At 40.5% G+C, this 23,734-nt stretch overlaps 1 protein-coding gene across 1 annotated transcript in view; it reads left to right on the plus strand.

Annotated features, from left to right (window-relative positions):
- Positions 1–20,456, plus strand: part of PPP1R3A (protein phosphatase 1 regulatory subunit 3A) — a 45,771-nt gene extending 25,315 nt beyond the window's left edge. Inside the window, exons 2-4 of the mRNA XM_006122522.5 lie at positions 14,066–14,124; positions 14,231–14,367; positions 16,611–20,456. Coding sequence (XP_006122584.3) covers positions 14,066–14,124; positions 14,231–14,367; positions 16,611–19,547 — 3,133 coding nt within the window. The 3' untranslated portion in view covers positions 19,548–20,456. The remainder of the gene's footprint in view (positions 1–14,065; positions 14,125–14,230; positions 14,368–16,610) is intronic.
- The last annotated feature ends 3,278 nt before the right edge of the window (positions 20,457–23,734 follow it).

The following is a 23,734-nucleotide window of genomic DNA, read 5'->3' on the forward strand; positions in this document are numbered from 1 at the left end:
CAATTGACAATTTTGTTTTCCTAAATTTTTTCTTCTTTCCCTCCCCATAACCTCTCTTTCTTTGCTATTTATTTGTACCCTGGACCCCTTACTCCATTTGTCTGAAGAAGTAGGTTTTGCCCATGAAAGCTCATGATACCATCTACGTTTTTTGTTAGTCTTTAAGGTGCTGCAGAACTGTTAGTTGTTTTTTCAGTTAGACTAACACGGCTACCCCTCTGAGATTTTTAATCCCAGAATATGACTTCAGACTCTTTCCCTACATCCCCCTTCTTCTTTTACCTGAGTTTTGCGGCACAGCAGGCTCAGTTACTACTTTTATGACCCCCCCCCCACCTTCACTGAATTTTCTAATTTTATAGTTAGACTTTGTCATAACTTGTCACCTTTCCCAGTGTTCTTAAAGAACTGAAGAATCATTTTTTTTAATTGTGCTCCTTTTTCTTATATTCTGTATACTTATTTGTATGCAACACGTATCTCCATTCACTGGTACAGTCTTCATAATTCCAAAAGAGATGATCTAACATTTTCTGGACCTTTCATGTTTCGCATATTCCATCGTTATGTTTGAGCAGTAGATGGCTATTTATTCTACAACGATCTGTTAAAATTCTGAGAGGGCACTTTGTTCTTTCTCTCGGAGCCTCCGGTTATATCAACAATTTCAACTATTGGGTATACTTCACTAAATGTTTTCCCCTTTGTTTTATGTCCCCATGGTTCTTGCTATTCCTTCCTTAACTCATTTTGATTTAAGTGTTTAAATTCTAGTTTGCTTAAGGGGATCTCTAGATCAACTTGTTCAAGCTTAATAATATTGTTAACCTTTTTGTCTGCAATTGGTTGCTAGCTATCCCCCTACATTTGCAGGGTTCCATGCTACTGCTGTGGTCCTATCTGGTGGTAATTCAGCTGTTAGCAGTAATATTTCATAAAGTATATCACTTCTGCTGTCAGACCTGCCAATGTAGAGTACCTGCACCACTGATAAGGAATCAGACAGGATGGCCATGGCAGCTGGCTGCATATCTGAAAAACAAGTTAGTGCTAGCAATGTCCCTGTTAACTCAGCTGTAATGACATAGATAAAGACAGTCTTATGGTTTTGTTGACCCCAAATATGGGCACACAGAAAGCTGTTCCCACTCTACCCATTCCTTCCTCTTTGGAGTGATCAGGATACATTTGACAATAGTATCCCCACATCACATCTCTTGGGTACCTTGGTTGATCATTCTTTTGCTTTTATTTATTGTATAATTCCACATCTGCATGGTTTTCCAGTGACAGAGGATTTTCCCATAACTATAGATTTTTGGTTTCTTTTAATCCTTTCTTTCCATTGAAATCCTTTACCCACTTCTTTACCCTACTCACATGAGGAATTTTGAATTTCTGTCCTACTTAGTTTCAACTTTAATGCCCAACAATCAATTATATAGTAGCTTAGTCTTATCTTCACAGTTATGTAGTGGTTTGGCCCAAAAGGCTAAGTCTAGGCACTTCATTCCGAGTGATAACAGTTTCTTTGGTGGCTGGCTAAAGTTGATCCTTCCATATTTGCTTATAAATAAAATGATTCTTCTTTTGCATTTATTGGTAATATTTTCAATATGGTCTCTCCAGATGAGCTTGTTATCAGATATCACACCTCACGGTTTGTTTCTTTTTCATTATACTTCTCTGGTATATTATTAATTTGACTTCTTTTTCAATCCTCCATGTTGTGAAGATCATTACCTTAGTTTTATCCATGGACAATGTGAAGTTTCACTTGTTTCCATATTCTGTATTCCTCTGAAGTGCCTCACTTATTCTTTTGGTGGCATTTTCAAGTTTTCTGCCTTTGGTCCATATAGCAGAATCATCAGCAAATAATGGAATGCCTGTTCCTGCACTCTCCATCTTTGGAAGGTCATTTATGATAATCTTATAAGGGGCTGGGCCAGGGGTGACCTGTGTGTATAGGCCAACTTGGCCATTGCCTAGGGCACCGCATTAAATGGGGCGCCCAATGATGATGTCACACCATTGAGGGCTGTGGAAGTGAGGGTGCTGATCACTCATTCCACCTGGCGTGCGGGGGCGCCGATTGCACATTCCATCTGGGGGGCTAGCTGCCGGCAGCCAGCCTCGGGCTGCCCCTGGGCTGGGCTAATGCCATTCTTCACTGGTGTTACAGATCTCTACTGCTCTTCTGTTCCTCTCTTAGTAGTTCTCTCTCACCATCTCCTCAGCTTCACTTAAGTCTGGTTGTTGGTCCATGTGCAATCTGGCAAGTTATTTGGCTTCTCAAGCTCACAATAACCCTTTCAGAGTTTCTGTAGGATTCATGGCGCAACTCAGGATGCATCTGTGCTCATGTGACTGTGGGTGCATCTACACAGCACCATTATTTCGAGATAACTACTGTTATTTTGAAATAACAATGCGAACCATAGTATAAATAACAATGTCTACACAGCCATTCTGTTATTTCACAATTATTTTGAAACAACGGATGGCTTATTCAAAAATCTGTAAACCTCATCCTATGAAGAATAATGCCTATTTCAAAATAGCTATTTTGAAATAAGGCATCTGTAGGCACTCCACTGCTGCTATTTCGAAATAGCCCCTCACCAAGGCCATTCTAAGTTTTTTCCTCCCCAGTGCCTTCTCAAGCTCTACATCAAGATAGCACATCTATATTACAGAAACCTGCCTCAGACTAATTTTGAGGCTTCCCTGCAGTGTAGATATGCTATTTAGAAATAAACTATTTTGGAATAATTATTCCAGAATATCTTTTTTACATAAGTGTGTGGTGTATACATACCCTGAGACAACCTAACCTTATAATCCTTAAGATCTATGGAGTTGGGATGTTGAGGATACATTTACACTGTTTTTTGAAATCTGTGTCAGTGAGTCTCAGAGCCCAGGTCTACTGACTCGGGCTTGGGAGTTCAGGCTATAGCTCTAAAAACAGCTTGGTTTGAGTGATCATGAGCTAATTCAGATTAAACTAAATTAAAGTATAAACAAAAATAGAACTGCAAGTAGGGTCCTTGATTTCAAAAGGGCAAACTATAAAATTAAGGGAATTAGGAAGGAGGACTGGACTGAAGAACTCAAGGATCTGAATGTGGAGGAAGATTGGAATTACTTCAAGTCAAAGTTTCAGAAAGCCTCTGAAGCCTGCATCCCAAACAAGGGTGAAAATGCATGAATTAAGGGTTGCAGACCAAGCTGATGAGCAAGTATTTCAGAGACTGTTAAGATAAAGCAGAAAGCTTATAAGAAAGCAAAGATGGAATAGCTCAAAAAGGAAACTGGAGGGGAATATTGAGCCCTGTCTAAAGGCAAGCAGAGTTGGACCTTGCAAAGGATATTAAAACCAGTATTTAATGGTTCTATAACCATATACATAAAAAGAAAACAAGAAAGAAGAAGTGGGACCACTAAGCACTGAGGGTGGGATGGAAATTAAAGACAATCTAAGCATGGACCCAACATCTAAATGAATACTTTGCCTCAGTTTTCAATAAGGGAATTGACGAGCTTAGGGATAGGGCCTGCCTGGCTACTAGAAATGAGGACATGCAAGTAAATATTACCATGTCTGAGATGGAAGTCAAACGTAACTCAGACAGCTTTGTGGGACTAACTTGGGGGACCAGTATAATCTGCATCCAAGAATATTAAAGAAACTGGCATGTGAAAGTGCAAACCCGAATAGCAATGATGAGCCTGTACTCTTGTGGGGGGACTGGGGGAGTGCCCTTTGAATACAGTACCTTTTTTAAAGGGAGGGAAATGATCTGGGAAACTACAAATTTGTTAGCTTGGCTTCAATTGTATGCAAAGTCATGGAACAAATTTTGAAAGAAAAATTAATTAAGGGCTTTGGAGTAAACAGTAATTGGGATAAAACATCTTCTTTAAGCAGATAACTGCTTTTTTAGACAAAGGAAATGTACTATACCTAATCAACCTGGATTAAAGTAAGGTATTTGATACAGTCCCACATAGGAAATTATTAGTTAAACTGGGCAAGATGAGGGCTAATATAAGACTTGAAAGGTGGATAAGGAACTATAGAGACCGCAATGGGTCACACTGAAAGGTGAACTGTCAGAGATTACTAGTGGATCAGTCTTGGGACTAATGTTGTTTAACATTTTTATTAAAAGTGAAAATGGGGATTAATTAGTTGGAAGTGGCAGAGGAGAAGAAAGAAGTGAGAATATTCATTGATCCCAGGATGACTATGAGCTGACAATGTGATGCAGCCATGAAAGAAGCTAATGCAATTTGAGGATGCATCAGACAAGGTACATCTAAGATGGGCAATTCTTAATACCATTATACAAGGCACCAGTGAGATCTCCTCTAGAATCCTCCGTGCAGTTCTGATCTCCCATGTTTAAGATTAATTAAAACTGAAAGAGGTGCAGGGAAGGGCTATTAGGATGATCAGACGGAATGGGAAACCTACCTTACAAGAGGACACTCAAAGAGATTCACTTATTTAGTCTAACCAAATGAAGGGTACAGGGAGAGAGGATCATTTTCTATAAATACATCAGGCGAATGAATATCAGAGAGGGAAAGGAGATATTTAAGCTAATCATGAATGTTGACATCATATATGGATATAAACGGGCATCAATAAATTCAGTCTTCCAGAGATGGGGGAGGAGTGGGAAAAATATCTAACTGACTTCCAGACTGGGCTTTTTAAGTTTATGGAAGGGATGGGTTGATGAATCTTCCTACAAAAATGTATAGCTGATCTGCAACTGCTAGCAGCATGCATCCTCAATAAGCAGTAATGGGTCACTAGATGGGGAGACTCCGAGATCCTGCAGAGGATTATGTGTCCTCTTGGATTTGCCAAAATGCTCAGGGTTCAACTTACTACCATATTTGAAGTCAGGAAGGATATTTCCCCCTAGTTCAGATTGACAGAGACCCTAGTTGTGTGGGATTTTTTTTGTTTTGTTTTGTGTTTGCCTTCCCCTCCAAAACAGGGCACAAGTTTAAATTAGTGTAAACAGTGGATTTTATGTATCTTGAAGTCTTTAAATCAGGATTTGAGGATTTGAAAAACTCATCCAGAGGTTCTGAGTTCATTACAGGAATGGGTGGGTGAGAGTCTGTGATCCAAAAGGTTCAGGAGGTCAGACTAGATGATCACAGTGGTCCCTTCCAACTCTGGGGTATGTCTAGACTACATGGCTCCATTGACAGAGCCATGTAAACTAGTTTACTCGACATAGTCAATGAAGCGGGGATTTAAATAACCCCCGCTTCATTAAAATAAAAATGGCTGCCATGCTGTGCCGACGATCAGCTGATCCGGCACAGCGCAGCAGTCTAGACGCGGATGAGTCGACAAGGAAAGCCTTTGTTGACTGCTCCCTTATGCCCCTTGAAACATAGGATCAGCTGATTGTCGGCCACCACGCTGGGCTGACAATTTTTATTTTAATGAAGCAGGGATTATTTAAATTCCTACTTCATTGACTATGTCAGGTAAACTAGTTTACAGGGCTCCATCGACGGAGCCATGTAGTCTAGACATAGCCTTAGAGTCTGTGAGTCTGTTTCGAATATGAAGAGAGTTTTGTGGATGATAGCAAATATGATGCCAATTTTTTAAAAGGACTGCAGAGATAATCATGGCAATTTCAAGCTGGTAAATTTAATTTCAGTATTGGGCAAACTGGTTGAAACTGTACAGATCAGAATGGCCAGACAATGCTGGACGAAGAGTTAACATGGTTTTTGAAAATGGAAATCATACCTTACTTATCTAGAATTCTTGGGGGGGGGGAGAAAAGGGGGGGCCAATCATCATTCAGTCCAAGCAGATCCAGTGAATATAGTGCACTTAGATTTCCAGAAATCCTTTGACAGGGTTCCTCGATAAAGTCACTTAAGGAAAGTAAGTTGCCATGGGATAAGAGGAAAGGTCTTCTCTTGGTAACTGATTAAAAGATAGGAAACAAAGGGTAGGAACAAATGGTCAGTTTTCAGAATGGAGGGGATGACTCTAGTGGTATCCAACAGGGGTCTGTATTGAACCAATCCTGTTCAACATATTCCTAAATGATCAGAAAAAGGGAATAATCTGTGAGATAGCAAAATTTGCAGATGATACAAATTAGTCAACACAGCTAAGCCCAGAGCAGACTGCAAAGAGCTTCAAAAGGATCTCACAAAACTGGATGACTAGGCAACAAAATGACAGATGAAATTCAATTTTGATGAATACAAAGAAATCCATATTGGAAAACATCATCCCAACTATATATATAAAATCATGAGATCTAAATTAACTGTTACCACTCAAGAAAGTGATCTTGGAGTCTCTGGGGACTGGTCTCTGAAAACATCCACTCAATGTGCAGCAGTAGTCAATAAGCAAATAAGTCAATTAAGCAATCAGAAGGTTGAAAACCATTAAGAAAGGGATAGATAAGACAGAAAATATCATATTGCCTCTTCATAAATCCTGTATCTTGAACACTGTGTGCAGATGTGTTTGCCTCATCTTAAAAAAGATGTACTAAAATTGGAAAAGTTTCAGAAAATGGCAACAAATTATTAGGGATATGGAATGGCTGTAATATGAGGAAAGATTAATAAGCCTGGGACTTTTCAGCTTGGAAAACAGGGCAGATATGATAGGGATGGCAAAAGTAAATAAGGAAAAGTTATTAAGTCCTTCCCATTACCCAAGAACTGGGGGTCATCAAATGAAATTAATTGGCAAAAGGTTTAAAAAGAAACAAAAGGAAGTATTTCTTCACATGAAGCACAGTCAACCTGTGGAACTCCCAGTCAGGGGATGTTGTGAAGATCAAAACTTTAACAGGGTTAAAAAAAAAGAGCTAGATACATTCATGGAAGATATGAGCCAAGATGGGCAGGGAAGCTGTTTGCAAGAAGCTAGGAATGGGCAACAGGATGTATTACTTTGATTACCTCTTCTGTTCATTCTCTCTAGCATTTGGCCATGGTCAGAAGATGAGATACTGGGTTGGATGGACCTTTGGACTGACCCATTTTACTTGTTTTTATATGACTGCCAAGACATGGGGAGATGCATGTAGAGTCTTATGCATCTCCTGCAATACCAATGAGATCATTAATACATAAAATAGGAGCTTCTTTCCTTTCTTTTGCTTTACTTTTAACCACAGTACTGAACTAGATGCTTCATACACATGTGAGTATGAAATATTAGTTAGTAGTGTTATGAGCTGACAGTCTAGACAAAAAATGTACAAAGCATGGAAGAAGAAATGGATGTAAACAAAACCAGTATGGCAATAGACATTTTCTCCTGTCTAATTACTATTTCTCCTTGGAGATTACTAATGTTTGCAGGCTTTTTAGAAGAAGTCTAATTTAAGAATGAACTGCATACTAAGTAATGATTTATACACTTTAGGTATTAATTGGTATCACAGGAGAAACAGAACCCTGAATCAAGTTGTCATATGTAAAGGAAGGATCACTAGAGTTTGAATTTTAGTTTTCCAATGTACTTAGTTATCATGCACATTTGTATATATTCATTGAATAGCTGGGGAGTTTAAAAAATCTTATCTAATGTGTCTGCGTCTGTGAGTCTGTTTGTTCAAGAACTCCTCCTAAACTGTAAGAGCTAGCACCAAGACATTTGGTAAACAGCTTCATCTGATCCTAACTTAAACTAAGCTCAGGGTTTGGCTATGCCTGGAAATGGGAAGTGCTGGGAATGGGACTGTTTTCCATAACATGGAAAGGGAGGGGTAGAGAGCAGAGGGCACAAAACGGAGGGCACAGACAGGAGGGATGTGATATTGAGAGTGGCTACTGGGGGCAGCTGCAGCATAAAAAGAGTAGCCAGTTTCTCCTCTTTTGGTGTTCACACCTCCACATCAGCTGCTGAAAGTGGGCCTCATGTTCCCTGACTGAATTGGCCTCGTTATCTCTAGCCTTACTCTTGATTGGTACTCTTTTCTTATGTCTGTATATATTATCCTGTCTCTGGAATTTCCACTACGTGCATCTGATGAAGTGGGTCTTTGCCCATGAAAGCTGGTGCTCCAATAAATCTGTTAGTCTATAACAGGGGTCTCCAAACTTTTCTGCCCGAGGGCCGCATTAACTATCAAACAGCAGTTCGGGGGCCGACTACACACTTGAGGTCCAAATAAAAAACAATCAAAACATGGATGTTGTTTTTAATTATTTATTTAATATTATTTTATTCAGTTATTATTTAATAACACACTGATACACTACACATGAACACCTGTATTAGTGTGAATGGTGAAATTGTTTCCTGGATGCCAAAATAGAGCCCAGCCCACTAGTGACCTCATGAGAGAGCTAGCCAATAGGATAAGAACGCACTGGCCAATAGGGAGCAATTGTCCACGCCAAGTCCCAACCCCTCTTGCTGTGAGGGACGCGCAGAGCCCGGGCTCGGCCATCGGTCCGCAGGGCGTGTGGCCGTCCGTTAGCGGCTCCGATCCCCCGCACCCCCGGCCGGGGAGTCTCGCTGCCCAGGGCAAGGGCTGCGCGGGTCCAGAGTCCCTCCTCCGTCCCGCTGGCTCCTCCGGCTTCCCTCTCCTGGCTGCCTGCCCAAAAGAAAGTGAGTGCCGGCCGCCCCTGTCCTTCCGGCCCCTCCCTCTTTTGAGCCGGCATGCACGGGGCGTGCCGCTCACCCTGGCGTCCCTGCCCCTTCTCCTCCTGGGTCCTGCCGCCTTCCTCGCCTGCCGCGCCTGCAGCTGTGCGCCCTCGCTCCCCTCCCCGTGGGCTTTCCCCTGGGCTCCGCTGCGCTGCGCCGCTCGGCGCTTCTCCAGGGGAGGGGCTGTCAGTGTGGGGAGTTTCTTCCCCGCCCCAGCTCCGCGGCGCTGCGCCGCTCGGCGCTTCTCCAGGGGAGGGGCTGTTAGTGCGGGGAGTTTCTTCCCCGTCACAGTCTCCACGGGCCGGATGAGAGGGCCTCGAGGGCCGCATCCAGCCCACGGGCCGTAGTTTGGAGACCCCTGGTCTATAAGGTACCACAGGACTCCTTGTCGCTTTTGCAGATTCAGAATAATACGGCTACCCCACTGATACTATTGCTCAGAGTGTCCTCTGTAGTAGGATATGGTTGATGGACTTGGCTACTTGCATGAGCATAGCCCTGACTGTGGATTTTCCTACCTTGAACTGGTTTCTGACTGAGTGGTAATGGTTTGGCCTGGCAGGCTTCCATAGGGTGATGGCCATACACTTCTGCATGGGGATGGCAGGTTGTATGGGGATGGCAGATTGCATGCAAGTGTCCTGTCACCATAGGGAAGAGGCAAGCCACTTGCAGAGTTCAAGGATGATGACCTTGCACATTAGGAAGGTGTGCAGCCTCTGATCATCCCATCCCAGCATGAGGATATGGTCCCACCATTCCAAGCTCATCTCCCTCCACCTGAAATGGCATTCCACTGTGTCCTGGGGATTGAGGAGTGTGTGCAGTAAGAGAAGCACCAGAGTTTGGCTAAGCAGGGCCTGTTGCCCCTGCCAGGGTTCATGCTCCTCGTCCTTCTCTTTCTGGAGCAACACGAGGGCACTCTTGCTATACTGCACCATGTGGTGCAGCATGAGAGCCATGAGCATTGTACTGCTTTGCAGCAGTTCTGGCTCCATGATGGCCGTGCTATGGCATCTGTGTGGGCAACCAGAGCACGAGACGGTGAAATTGCATCCCTTTTATTGGGATGGTTGAAATCATAGCCTTTAAACTATATGATTCAGTTTCTGATTTCACATTAATTATATTAATATTAATATCTTAATGCACCAATCCTCCTTACAATCCTGAGTGACATATGAATCAGCTATTGCTTGAGCACCACAATCATAAATAATTGTCTTTCTGCTATGGATCCATTATATTATAATCATCATTAATCACTATCTGCATTACAGTAGTGCCCAAAAACTAGAATCAAGATCCATTGTGCTAGCCATAATACAAACAAGTAATAAGAAAATGGACCTTCTCCCAAAGTACTAAGAATCTAAGATTGACACTATTGCACTTCAGTGGGACTATTGGCAAAGTACATTTTGAAGTTAGTAAGGCTAGCAAGAACCTGACCCTAAATGAGCTGAGATCAAGAACTTAACAGGATTCAAGACTGGGCATTTATACAGATATTAAATTATCCAGAACTGTTATAATTAATGTTAACAAAAATTTGTGGAAAGGAAATTAAGCCTCATGTTTTAGGACCAATCTCTAACTGCTAATGATCAGGATGAGATGTAATGAGGGAAGGGAGATTACCCCTTACCTTCCTGCTGTGCAGTTCTTACACCTTCCTCTGTATCCAGTACTAGTGACTTTCAGAGACAGGATACTGGACTAGATGGATCTTGGGTCTCAGCCAATCTGGCAATGCCTGAAACTCAAAGAATAGCACAAAAAGTAGAAACTAGGTCAAATTATGAAGGACTAATATAAAAACCAACAACAGCACAAGCATGTAGGAACAAAATTAGAATGGCCAAAGCACAAAACCAGATCAAACTAGTTAGGGAAATAAAAGGTAACAAGAAAATATTTTATAAATATATTACAATCAATTGAAAGACCAAATTCAGGATAGGCTCATTACTCACTGAGGAGGGAAAAACTAGAATAGAAAACAGTCTTCATTCTCAAAGTTACTACAGGTTGAACCTCTAGCCCATCACACTCTGGTCCGGCAACATCCATGCTCTGTCATGATTTTATTCAGCGTGGTGTCCACTTTATCATGGGTGTGGCCATGTTTTCTGTGGTACCATAAAGTTTATTTATAGCCACCAGTTCTGGCTTTCAATGTTCTGTGCTGTTATTTAGCTCTAATTTACCCCCAAATGTCTTCTGAGAACCTAATAAGCAGTAGAAGTGTTGGTAATGCTGCTAGATAATATTGATCTCTGATAGTTTGGCAAATTCTTTGGTTTAGCATCTGTCAGATCCCAAGAATGCCGTACTACAGATATTCCACTTGTAGTGAACAGATAACCACCATAATGAAAATCATCAGTGTAAATGAGTTAGGTTCTGAGGCTAAAGTAAGGACAGAACAAGTTAAGAATTCCTAAGACGAGTTAGATGTCTTCAGGCTGGCAGGACCTAACAAAACAGAATACTAAAAAAACTAGTTGAAATGATCTGTTAAGCATTTGCAATTATTTTTGAGAATTTGTGGTGATCAGGAAAGGTACTGGAGGACTGGAAAATGGAAAATATAGCATTTACCTAGTTACGAACCAGCAGACCAGGCTTTTCTCACCGACGCCTGGGGTAGAGCAGCTGGGGGGCTGCTGGGTCGGTCCCATAGTGCCGAGGTCCCAGCAGCACCCCAGCTGCTCTGCCCCAGGCGTGTCTGATTCAGCCGCTGCTGGTCAGTTTCAACAGCGGCTGAAACTGGATGCTAGTTCCGACTTACATACAAACTCAACTTAAGAACAAACCTACAGTCCCTATCTTGTATGTAACCCGGGGACTGCCTGTAATCAAATAATTTAGTTTGTAAGTACCTTGGCAAAAATAAGATAACTATCAACATAGATTTGTCAAGAACAAATCATAACAAACCAATCTAATATCCTTCTTTGACAGGGTAACAAGTCTTGTGAATTGGGGATAGTAGCTCGTCTGGTCTCTCGTGGCCTCATACACGAAATAGGGAAATATAGCCTTCATAAATCTACTTCAAGGTGGGTGAACAACTGGTTGGAAAATGATACTCAGAATGTATTTATCCATGGTTCACATTCAAGCTGGAAAGGCATATTGAGTAAGGTCCCAAAGAGATTTATTCTGGCTCTGGTGGTATACAGTATCTTCATAAATGATTTGAACAATGGCACAGAGTACATATAACCCATATACCTAGTGTGGTTCACTGTCTTATGTAGTGGTACTTTTATCTCTCACTGTAGTGATCTGAATGAGGGAGCTCTAGAGATGAAGCTGAGCACCAGCTGGCTTTAAGCTCAAGTGGTAGAGGTTCCTACATTTAAACTCCAGAGGTCCCAGGTTCAAATCCACCCCATGGAAGTTACATACACTGAAAGCCGTGGTCACCAACTCATTGATTGTGATCGACTGGTTGATTGCAGGAGTACGACCAGTTGATTGCAAGGCATACCAGTCCCCCCCCCATTCCCCTCCAACTCCAAGAAGAAGCTTGCACTGATGTTACCTCCAGTGAAAATGGAGGTAACATTAGCTTCCTGCGGCATGGGGGGAGGGGGGGAAGAGTCCCACAGCTGCGAGCCAGGTGCAGCATCTCAGAAAGCGTGCAAGCTTTCTCTTCCCCTCCCCTAACAGCTGGCATGTTTCCTGGAATGCCGGGTCTGTTGCGCTCCCAGAGACTTCCTTCCCTGTGCTTCCTGCCTTCCTGCATGGCGGGGGGCGGGGGGTGGGGGGGGAAGAGTAGGAGTCTTGGGACTGCGCACCAGGTCCAACTTCTCAGGAAGCATGCTGGCTATTGTGGGGAGAGGACGAAGAGCACGCACTTCCTGAGAATTTGGAGCTGGCATGCAGTCCAGGTACTCCTACTTCCTCCTCTCCCTGTCTCCTTTGCTCCCCATGCAGTAAGGCAGCAGGGGGAAGGAAGCCCTTGGTGGCGCAACAGACCTGGCTTTTCAGGAAGCATGCCGGCTGTTTGGGGAGGGGAGGAACAGCCCACATGCTTCCTTAGACCCCGGGCCTGGCATGCAGCTGTGGAATCCCCAGGTACCAGCTGAGCTGTTCCTGTCCCCTCTTCCTGGCCAGACCTCCACAAGTATCTGCCCCACCCCCCACCAGTACTTTGCCCCCTTCCCCAGCATCCTGCCTCAGCCCCCTACCCCTTGCCATAGCACCTGACCCAGCCCCCACAAGCACTCTGTCTCCTCCCAAACCCCCACCAGCACCCTTCCCCCAGCCAGACACCATAAACACCCTGCTCTTACCTCCTGCCCTCTTCCCAGGCCCCCACCAGCACTTTGCTCCCTGGCTAAACCCCCACCAGCACCCTGCCCCCTGGTCAAGCCCCCACTTGTCCCCTGGCCAGATACCCACCAGCACTCTGCTCCTACGCCTCCCTCCTGGCCAGACACCTACCCCCAGCTTGCTCCTGTACCCTATTTTCCACCCAGATTCTTCATCCCCCCTTCCACTCACTGGCAGCCCTGTCCCCCACACTGGGTCCCTTGTTTTTGGCCCCACCTCAGATTGTAGAGGGGTCAACAAATTTCATTAACCCTGGAATCCCAGAAGAGTTAATCTGTCCTGGGGCTGGAGTGTCAGGGGAGTGAGGTGTCTCAGTTGGGGCCACGCTAGTGAGGCTTGTTTTTTTTTTTTTGGAGGGGTTGTTGTTGTTGGTGTGTGTGTGTGTGGTGTGGTGTGGTTTTTGTTATTGTTGTTGGGTTTTTTGCATTTCACTTGTGTGTCCTCAACTGACTTTTCTGTGGGTCAGTGACCCCCTGACTCAAAACAGGTTCCCTGCCTCTTTCATAAATAAAGACAATGCTGAAACATTTTCTATTTGACATAATATTTTATTTACGAATGAAGCTTCGCCAGCAAACCCCCAATAGGGGCCAAGCCCCAAATGGCCTTGAAATTCACAAAATATGTTCACTGAGACCAACATAAAAATGTTCTGTCTCACAGAGCTGGAATCCACAATTCATATAATAATTTACATTTGTCCTTCCTATTTGTGTTTTCTTTTGCTGAGGTTATACTCCAATAAAGACCTGAACCTTAGTACCATAAACGTCCATTGAAGTTGAGGGCTCTCAGCATTTCTTTTTAGATGGTTATCCTCATTCATTAGAATGCCTGGATCAAATCCTTCTCTCACCAAGATCAGATCATTACAAAAAAAAATCTTTTATAAGATTGTGATCAGCAGGTTTATATTCTTGCAGAAGTTTGAATCACATTAAAGGTTTTACATCATTAACTAGCTGTCTTTAGGTTTAGGTCTAAAAGGATTTGGAACAATAATTGTTGCAGAATAACACATTAAGTTTCTTTTGCATTTTACAGCAAAGAAGAAATACTGGCACTGTCTGATGAAGACATATGGAATAATTCAAGGACTTCAGGTACAATAGCTAGTTTAATTAGTTCTTTCTTACTGCACATGCTAATTAAAATAAAGTAACAAACAGCCCCAATGGATGTTAAAGTATATTTTTGTTAACTCTTCAGAGGTAAACATCCCTGAAATTGTCTATTCACATGAGGAGGACAAAGGCAGTGAATCGAATAGTGAAAATGTAAAAGATATAAATGTTGAATGCAATGAAGATGATAACGAAGATAATGAAAAAGAATTAGAGTTGCTGGTAAGTGTTACCCATTTATATCCATAGTTTTAGATTATATGAATCCATTTACACATCAAAGGTGGTGAAATGCCCCTTTTAACCAAATTGACTGATGTACTAATTTACAAATGTAAACCCATAGTGTGTATTTGAATTGTGTGTCTCTCTGAATCAGCAATAGAAAGTGATTTGAGTAAATTTAATTAAGTTCTTGCGGTCTTAAATTAATGACATCTCTCTCTTTCTTCCTTACTTGAGTATCTAAGTGACAATTTCAAAGACTTAGAAGAGTGACCTTTCAAAAATCTCTCTTTCTAGGCTCTCTGAGAATATACATAACACAAACACTTGAATTTTACCAAATATTCTTTATTTATGGTACCATGAATCTTACAGCTTTCTCAAAGACTAACTGTAAATGAACAAAATTCCAATTTCTATAATTTTAAGACGAAAAAATATATAACTACTTCAGAGAGGTTTCTAGATCCATATTTAGTAGTTAATTTGTTATAATACATTTCACATTCAGTGCACATTCAATCTATTTGGAGATTTTTATGATTTGGCTTCCATTTTGCACAACAAAGGAAGAAATAGCTGTATGTGTCTCATTTACTGCCATCTATTTTCAGTGTCTGTTTTGAGCTTATATCTGTTGGGTACCTAGATTCATAATCCTAGATTAAAACGGCTATCACCTGAGAAATTGTAAATGTTGAATCAGAGTAGAGAGGAAGAGGAGTGCCACTCTGTCTTTTTGATAGGGGGAAAAGGAGAATGTTTTCTTCACACTTAGGTATGGAATTTTCTTAGCTCTAACTTTAAGGAAGTTCAAAGTTGTCACTTATTGTGGGAGCTCTCATTTCCTGAAAAATCAGTATTTTCATATTTTCTAAAAGACAAAACATATTTTTAAAAGACCATAAAATCACATTTTCCCCTCAATTTACCCTATTACAGTGAGCAGGTTCAAATATAGCAGTTTGTTTATAAATTACAGAACTTGTCCGTACAATAAATGAAGAGGGAAGCTGTAATTTAGATGTTAATTTGTACTATGCACGCTGTAATGAATTAAACAATGAAGATCTATAATAGATGGAAATACAACCAAATCTTTGAAACCCACAGGCATTGGCTCACAAGACAGCTGTGCGGTTGACAAGTAACATGAGCCTTATGTGAGAAGAAGGGAAATCGTAAGATTTGCATATAATTATTGAGATCATGCAAATGTCAGTTATGAGAAGCAAAAAAAAAAAAAAAAAAAGAACCACACAAGCATCTCACTGTTAAATCCTGACAGTTGGCATCACCGAAGAGCTCAAATACATTTGAGCACCAGTTGGCAGAGGGTCATTAAAACAGAATTTGCAGAGACATTAGCTTCTTCACTTTTCTTTGAGTGACGTTTTACTATTAATAGTTTGCAGTGGCTTTGCAGAAAACATATTAATAAGAGAAACTGTAATGGGGGTATCTACAGCAAGTGTAAATGTAACAAGGGGTGCCCAAGAAGCTATCCTCTAATTGATCAGCATGGAGCTATCAGTGTGAGTATCCTAAAGTGCGAGAGAGTGCAATGACAAGCAGGCTGAGTTGAATAATACAATATACTCGGAAGCCAGGGAAGGAGAGTGATTAGTTTCTGGCCTTTTACTTCACTAATCTCATTTCCGATGTCTGCCTTACCAGATTGTCTAAAACATTCTGGTTTGAAGCCTGTAAAATGGTTCCTATGAGAAATGAAGCAAAGATCATTCTAACTCTATTTGTCAATGTGCAACATGTCCTTTGTTTTACTGGACAATGCTGTATGTTACTAGGCTTTGATATACCATATCAATGCTGACACTCAAAACAAAATAAAACAAAACAATCCAAACAAAAACAAAAACCCCAACAAAAAACCTGCAACCATAGAACTGAATGTGCAGAGAATTAATTAGCCTCCCATTTAGAGACTATTTTCTTTAGGTTTGATTTGTATAAAATGCACTTTCAGCTTACTGAATTCATGAATAAAGAAACAGCGTTTGGAATACTATTTATGTCCAGCTCTTTTCAGATTCACTATAAAGCTCATTACGTATGTTAAAAAATACATACAATGCAAATGTTGCAAATTGTTCGGAACATGTTTTCATAAAAGCTTTGAAACTGAAAACACAACTTTCCATCATGAAAGCCTGCCACATTCATTTTGAATATTTTTATAGAGCTCATTTTGATCATTCTTTTCTATTCTATTGTTTCAGCTAAGGCAGCAGTTCACAAGAACTAGAGGTACTTCTTCCAGAGATGAAAGGAATTTATATACAACAGAGCCAGTTAATTTTCCAAATGAAGCTCAAGGACTGGAGAATAAGCTAAGACTTATGGAAACAAGCACTGACTTGCTCAAGCAGCCTGTACCTATCATTTCTCCTTCAGAAAATACTTTACAAGAGCTAGGAGAAGAATTACATGATGACAAAAAGTATTCCATAAGTTATGATTATAGTCAGCCATTAGCAGAGGAACTTACTGCAGGTTCTGTAAACAATAGTAAGCAGCCTTTGGAATGCATTGGTACCAGTGAAATGCTTTTATCACAGGAATATTTCCCTGGAACAATTCAAAATGTGAGTATCCATATTACAGATACTGTCTCAAAAAGACAAGGAATAAGCCAGGTAGACATTTCAAAAGATGAAACAGATAGCGCAGCAGGAAGCAAAATGATGGCGAGATTATTTATCAGTGAAGATGATGTTGATAAGTACAAAGAGGCCTGGGAAACAAGACCAGAAACAATTTCTTCGGAACATGATGAATCACAGAAATTAAATACATGTGTAACCGAAGCACTGGATGACAATGCTAACCCAGCTCCAGAGCGACACATTCTGCAAACATCTCACCTAATGCTGGAGACTGTATTGCCAGACAGTGACAAAACTGAAGAAAAAACTGAAGATATATATGCTGGTACTTTTTCACATTCTGATGTCTCAATAGATTCCTCAAAAAACCCATATTCAGAAAAAGAAGTTGTGGTAGAAGCATCCAAAAAAGTCTGTAACACTTATTTAGGAAAAGAGGAGAAAGAAATGAAGTTAGATGAGTTAGGACTGATTAAAGAGCAGGAGAGTGGCGACACCATAACTGCAAAACTTTTCAGTGTTCATGGAAAATATATTAGTGAAGCAAAAAACACAACATTGCCATCAGCTTCAGATGATAAACACAAAGCCAAGCCTTCACAATCAGAAGACCAGCTGATTTTCCATGTAGCTGATGAAAGAAGAGCTGGAGACACTCATGAATTCAACCAGGTGACTTGTCTAAAAGATAGCAGAAGCCCCAACAATAGAAATGAAGGAAAAGAAATCACAAGCTCTATTGAAGGCCAACAGGGGAAAGAGGACTATAGTGACTTAAGTGATTACTTGAAAACAGACAGTAGATACCCTGATGCCACTCAGAGTAAAATGACTGCCTTTCCCACTGGTGACCCAGAATTTGCAGTGACAACTCGCAAAACAAAAGTTACAAGCACTACATCATTGAACCCAGAGGATACACCTGATACTAAGGAGAATGATCCTGAGCTTTCTGAGGAAAAAATGTACAGCCAAGATAATTTCACAACAAAAAAAAGTATTTTGGAGACAGAGCCTTGTCACCTTGAAACTGAGAAATCGGACAGCATAGTTACAGATGATCAGAGCAGGGTAGTGTGTGAAAATCAAAGGTGGTGTGTTTCGGGAAGTAAGCCAGTAGAAAGAGAGACTGAGGCAAATAGAACAGAAGAGATTAAAGAGCAAACAGATGGTGAAGTCATGTTGGGAATGAGGAATAAGACAAGGTATTTGAATGTTACTCCCACAGAAGAATTGTTTACCTGCCAAGAGACAGTGGGATTTGAAAAGTCTCCTGTAGCTGAACATGGTAATACAGAGGAAGCAGAAGCAGGTACAGCTTATATAATTAAAACAACATCAGAAAGTGCTTCAGAAAAAATGTCTGCTAGTGAAAAAGCAGTAATTGCTAAGCTACCTCAAGAGACTGCACTAAGTGACAGGCCCACAGAGGAAAAGGAAACAGCGTTTGATACACATGAAGGGAGAAATGATGGTTCACATTATACTCTTTGTCAACGCAATACAGTGGGTGTATTATATGACACCGAATTTGAAAAGGAATCAGTTTTAGATATTTATAATGCACACGTATGTGAAACACTGCAAGGAGAAATGATGTCTGTGTGCAATACCAAGGAAAAAGTTTCCAAAGCAGAACAAGATATTGGAAATAATCCACCTGTAGAGGAAACATTACAGGCTTTTGCAATAGAAGGAAAAGCTGGTTTTGAGCAGGATTTATATTCAGAAGAATCATTGAAAGTCCACCCAGATCCCAAGCAGTGTCTGTACAGTGACAAAACTGAAGAATTGTATAAAGAAGAAAGAACTCTTGGAACACACTCCCATTCAGAAGCCAAAGGTGAAACAAAACCATCACCCTCAGATATAAATATTGTGCCTGATTATCATTATGAAAGCTCTCCAGTGACAACTTCTGAAGAATCTACTGAGGTGGTTACAGCTACGGTAGAAAATACAAAGCATCCATACACAGCCTCTTCATTCAAATCCATTGCCAATATTTCTGTTGAGTCAGGATATCATTTCAACCTACCAAGCGAAATGACATATATTAATAAAAACATCATTGCTGAGGCTGAACACAAAGATCCTGAGACTTCGCACTTATTGACTTCGAGTGATGACAGAGAAAGGAATATAGGCCAGTGTTTCCATAAAGCTGAGTTCAGAGAAGAGGAGTCATTAGGGCCAATGATTTTAATTAGTGAGCCTAGTGAAGAAATAGAAGAGAGAAGCTCTGAAGCTGAAGGTTTACTGACCGAAGGGAAAATATTAAACTGGCCTGATGACTCTCAGCATGAAAACCAGCACATTTCTGATTCTTCAGATATTTCTGACCAGAACAGTGAAGCACATAGTTTATCTACAGAGTGTCAGGTTTTAAAGCATATCAGTTACAGAATCTTTAATTTCCTCTTGTTTGCTGTATTTGTTATAACAACCTACCACTATGATTTAATGGTTTGCTTTGCATTCTATCTATTTTCTTTGTACTGGCTACACTGGGAGGGAGGAAGACGCAAGGAATCTGTCAAAAAGAAGTAACGTTAAGTTTCATGGTTTACATGCTGTACTTAAAGTTTGAGGTTGATTACTTTCCCTCTCCCCCCCCCCCCAAGCATTTTAATTGTTGAAAGGAAATATTCATTGTTAGAACCAGAGTGAGTTTTCTCTTGAAGCATCTTTCAAAAGGGAATACGTATGAAGTTTGCACCTTCATATAAGTAATTATTCTATATAGGACCATAATGTTTGGATCATTAAATACCTATATGAATATGAGATCTGAAGCATATCACGTTAAAATTAAATACAGATGTTGCTCCTTAGCAGGCAGTGAGGATGCAATGCTTCATATCTCTTGACTACTTAAAAACACCATTTCTTGCATTAATATCTCTTGCAGCAAAGCCTCATGTATTTTCTGAGTTTTTTTTTTAAAGGTTTTATACAGTAGATAACAGGGGAATGGAATTATAACTAACTCAGTATTTTAATACTGACCTTGCAATTGGTGATCTACTAGTGTAATTAGCCAGTACATTGTGAGAGATGAAATCTGTTAGTAGATTAAATAGTTCTTTCCAATTTTTATTTAATTGTTTTAAGTTAGTGCAATAATAATATTCATATCTGAAAAATGTCAACCTTAGAGTCAAGTAACATTATGTAACTTTATGTAATACTTCAGCAGAATATGTTAGCTCCTTTCATACTACTGAGCTGAAGGATACAGCTAAGAGCTTATCACTCACTTGCACAAACATTTATAGATGGATTGTCTTCAAATAATATTTATATATTTTTTTTAAAATGAAGACTGTAACATGACTGAAGAATTTAACTGAATTCAAAAGTATTCCAGATAGACATTTTGAATGATGTTTTTCACCTGTGTTGTTTACGAAAGACATTCGTATCTTCAAAGCATTAAATAAAAAAAGCGTGAATGATTTGGATTGTGTGTGGCATATTTAGAATTGGGTTTGTGATCTTTTTTTTTTATAAATTAACTAGGTCTCATTAGAGCACAATAAAATCAAACGAGAAGGAAAATCAAGGACATGAACCTTGGCTTCCAGAAAGGCTCATTTTGTGTTGCTTTGGTGATACACAATGAGCCCAAAGAAGGCCACTGAGGGAGTTCCAACACAGGGGGTATGCCAAGAGGGTCACTGCTTCTAAAATACTCACACACTTTACAGGCATGCCAAGAACATGTCAAGGGAGGGAAGGGAGTGGGGCAGTGCATGCAACACTCCAGTAATTTCTAGCTGCAGAAAATCTTGCAGGGAGTCATTGCAACCAAGTGTACTATGGGATAGTCTGAAGCTGAATAACGTTACTAGGACTCCAGAGATTGAGGAAGGCCAAAAGCAGCTTTGCACCACATTGTTTCCCCTCCTCTCAGCTCTACATAGACCTGGGTCATTGTGAACACTGCAAAAAATATGGCTGAAGCTAGATAAAGGTCAGGTTAATCGCTTGTTTTAATCATTAGTTAAGCAATAAAACAGATTTTTGAAAGTTGGCTATAAACTGAATTACTTGCAGCAGGATGTTAGGACACCTGATATATCTATTTGAGGCTGAATATATGGACTATTGCTGTCTGCAGTCCTGACCTGGGTGATGTTTGTAGACACCTAGAGGTTTTGAACAATTGGCAAGGAAACTTGTAGTAACACTGTCCCTATTGGAAGAATAGCCAGGGAGTCCAGTCATGAAGGGAAAGTTAATTAGCTCAGAAAAGGCCATTACTGAATCTTGAGTGGCTGCAAGAGACATGAGATCTGGAGAAATCTCTTATTTTTTGTTGTATTGACCTAACAGCTTGTCCATGCTAGATACTTTGGTATGGGAAGTTTGGTCTAGTGGTTGCATTTAGTCTAGTGGTTGCAAGTGGCTTCTTCCATTTATTTGTACTCAAAACGTAGCTTGGTGTTCTTTGCTTGCCCTTGATTCATCTGATCAAGTGTGAAAGAAAGTGAGGAGTAAATGATGGATCCAGAATTGAGGATTGAAGAACATCAGGGCACTTCATCTAGATTAGACTTTGAGCAATAGCCAGGCAAAAATATGGAAAGTCCATAGAGTATGAGTACACGCAAACTGTAGATGAGCCAAATAAATAAATTTGAGCTATACCAGTATGATACATTATGAACATACATTCAAAAGAAAAAGAATCTGACTTTCTAATCTATACTGTGTTATAATTTATCTTAAGCAGCTGAAGATCATCTAAATTATATCTATATTTTTTGTTCCTTCATACATTTAAATATACACTGTAAGCAAGCTTCTATTCATCCCCGTGTTCAATAGATTAAGAATTTCAAACTTTGGCATTTAATATGTACAGCTATTCAGAGTTGAAATTTAGAGTAAATATTTGAATATTAGAGTGAATATACTTTAGTCTAAATACAAGTGGAATACTGTTAGCATTTCTCAGATTTGAAATGGGATTTCTGTATTCTATATTTACTATGTTTAGTCATCATATCATATCATATGATTGCAAAACATAGTTCTAGATTGATCTATGAACACAGGTGCCTGAACTTATGGGCTTAAAACAACAAAACTACTCATGTTATCTTTTTTTATTTAATATTTGATATGATATCTTTTAAAAATCCTCTTACCTTTCTTTGTAGTCTGAACAGCCCTTATAACATTGGGAAAATATTCACCTGTGTGTTTTTACTTATTTCAGAGAAGCAATTGGCTTAGGCATTTTTTTTAAATCACACTTAACCTGTCCAATAGTCCTCACAACATGAATCTGGCTAGCCAATAATGGCCACTTCTAATCACTAAACAAAATGGACGCTATGACTCTATACAGCTTGCAGGCCTGTCACTATGAGAAGCCCTTTACGGATCTAACAAAGACAAAATCACATTTAATTTGAAAGAACGTCTTTCCTTACTACATACGTGGTACAAATTAGGAAATATTTTATGGCTGCTGTCTGAACTATACTTCTTATGAATAAAAGAGTTCAAATTTCAGCATTTCCATTTGTCTAAACGTAATTTTGAACTAATATTCCAAAGAGAATCAAGGAAGGTTTGTGTCTGGGCAGCTGGTCATTAGAAGACAACGAGGCTTAACATGACCAATACATATTGTGTGGTTAATGTATTGCTGGTTGCCACTGTTGCCTTTTTTGGCTGTGCAGCATTCAGATCACGAGCATCAGAGAAAAAAGGGACAGAACAGAGATAGTAGGCTTCTGAATGGTTCTCTTTGTTCATCACTAGAGGAAGAGCTAGGGGACCCTACTGAGGTATTCTCCTGCCTTTGCCGTTCATTTTGTGAATAAGTGGGGAGCGTCTGCATTGGCAGGAAGGGTAGCAGGGTACTCGGTGTGCTTGTGATGTATGCTGGGAAGTCAGGCAGGGTTCTGCGCTTAGCAATTACTTGTTTGGCCTGGAGGATTGGCGCAGGGGAAGTGAAAGGTGGGATGAGGGAGGGAGGGTGGGAGGGGAGTCAGGATGGGGTGCAGAGCTTTGGAATATTGCCTGGGTGAAGTTTCATAGCTGAGGCAGTTAGTGCAGTGTAAAGGAGATGTTTGCATAGGACAAAGGGAATTTTCCAGCTAAGACATAGGTGAGAAGGTGTGCGCTGTTTTTGAGCAGGTTGGGTTGGATTCACTTGTGGGAACTGGCAAAGTTCTGAGCCGGAAGGGGAATGTAATGAGCTGGGTGATGAGGACATGAAATAAATCAATGACTAAGGTTGTGTGAATTGGTGGCATGTGAAGGGTTGTGGCAGGGGGAGAGCTCAACTGGCAAGGTAAGAAAACGAGCATTCTGGTACCAAGTAAAAAGTTTCCCACAGAAAATAGTCATTTGCAAGGCTTCTTAGGAACACCCTTATCTAATTACATGACAGCTGAACGGTTCAGACAAGACTGTGTCTATAGTTTTAAACAGCAGAAATTAAAAGAGACACTATTGCAGCTGAACACTTTGATCAGTTTCCAGCTAGGGGAATTATTGTAAACTCTTCTCAGTTGATATTCTGATTTTAATGTCCTATAGGCAGGAAACCCGGCAACAATTCCAGACTGTACTCACATTACACAACAAAATTCCCAATGGGCTCCCATCCGGTACTGTTCATGAGTTTCCTTCAGTGGCTAGCTAGCTAGGCTTTTGACTAGAGGCCACAAATCTTAGCTGTAACCAAGGAGTACATAGTTTAAGTGAGTGTCTGT

The sequence above is a fragment of the Pelodiscus sinensis genome, chromosome 1 (assembly GCF_052426305.1).
Source record: "Pelodiscus sinensis isolate ZL-2025 chromosome 1, ASM5242630v1, whole genome shotgun sequence".
Taxonomy (NCBI): Eukaryota; Metazoa; Chordata; order Testudines; family Trionychidae; genus Pelodiscus; species Pelodiscus sinensis.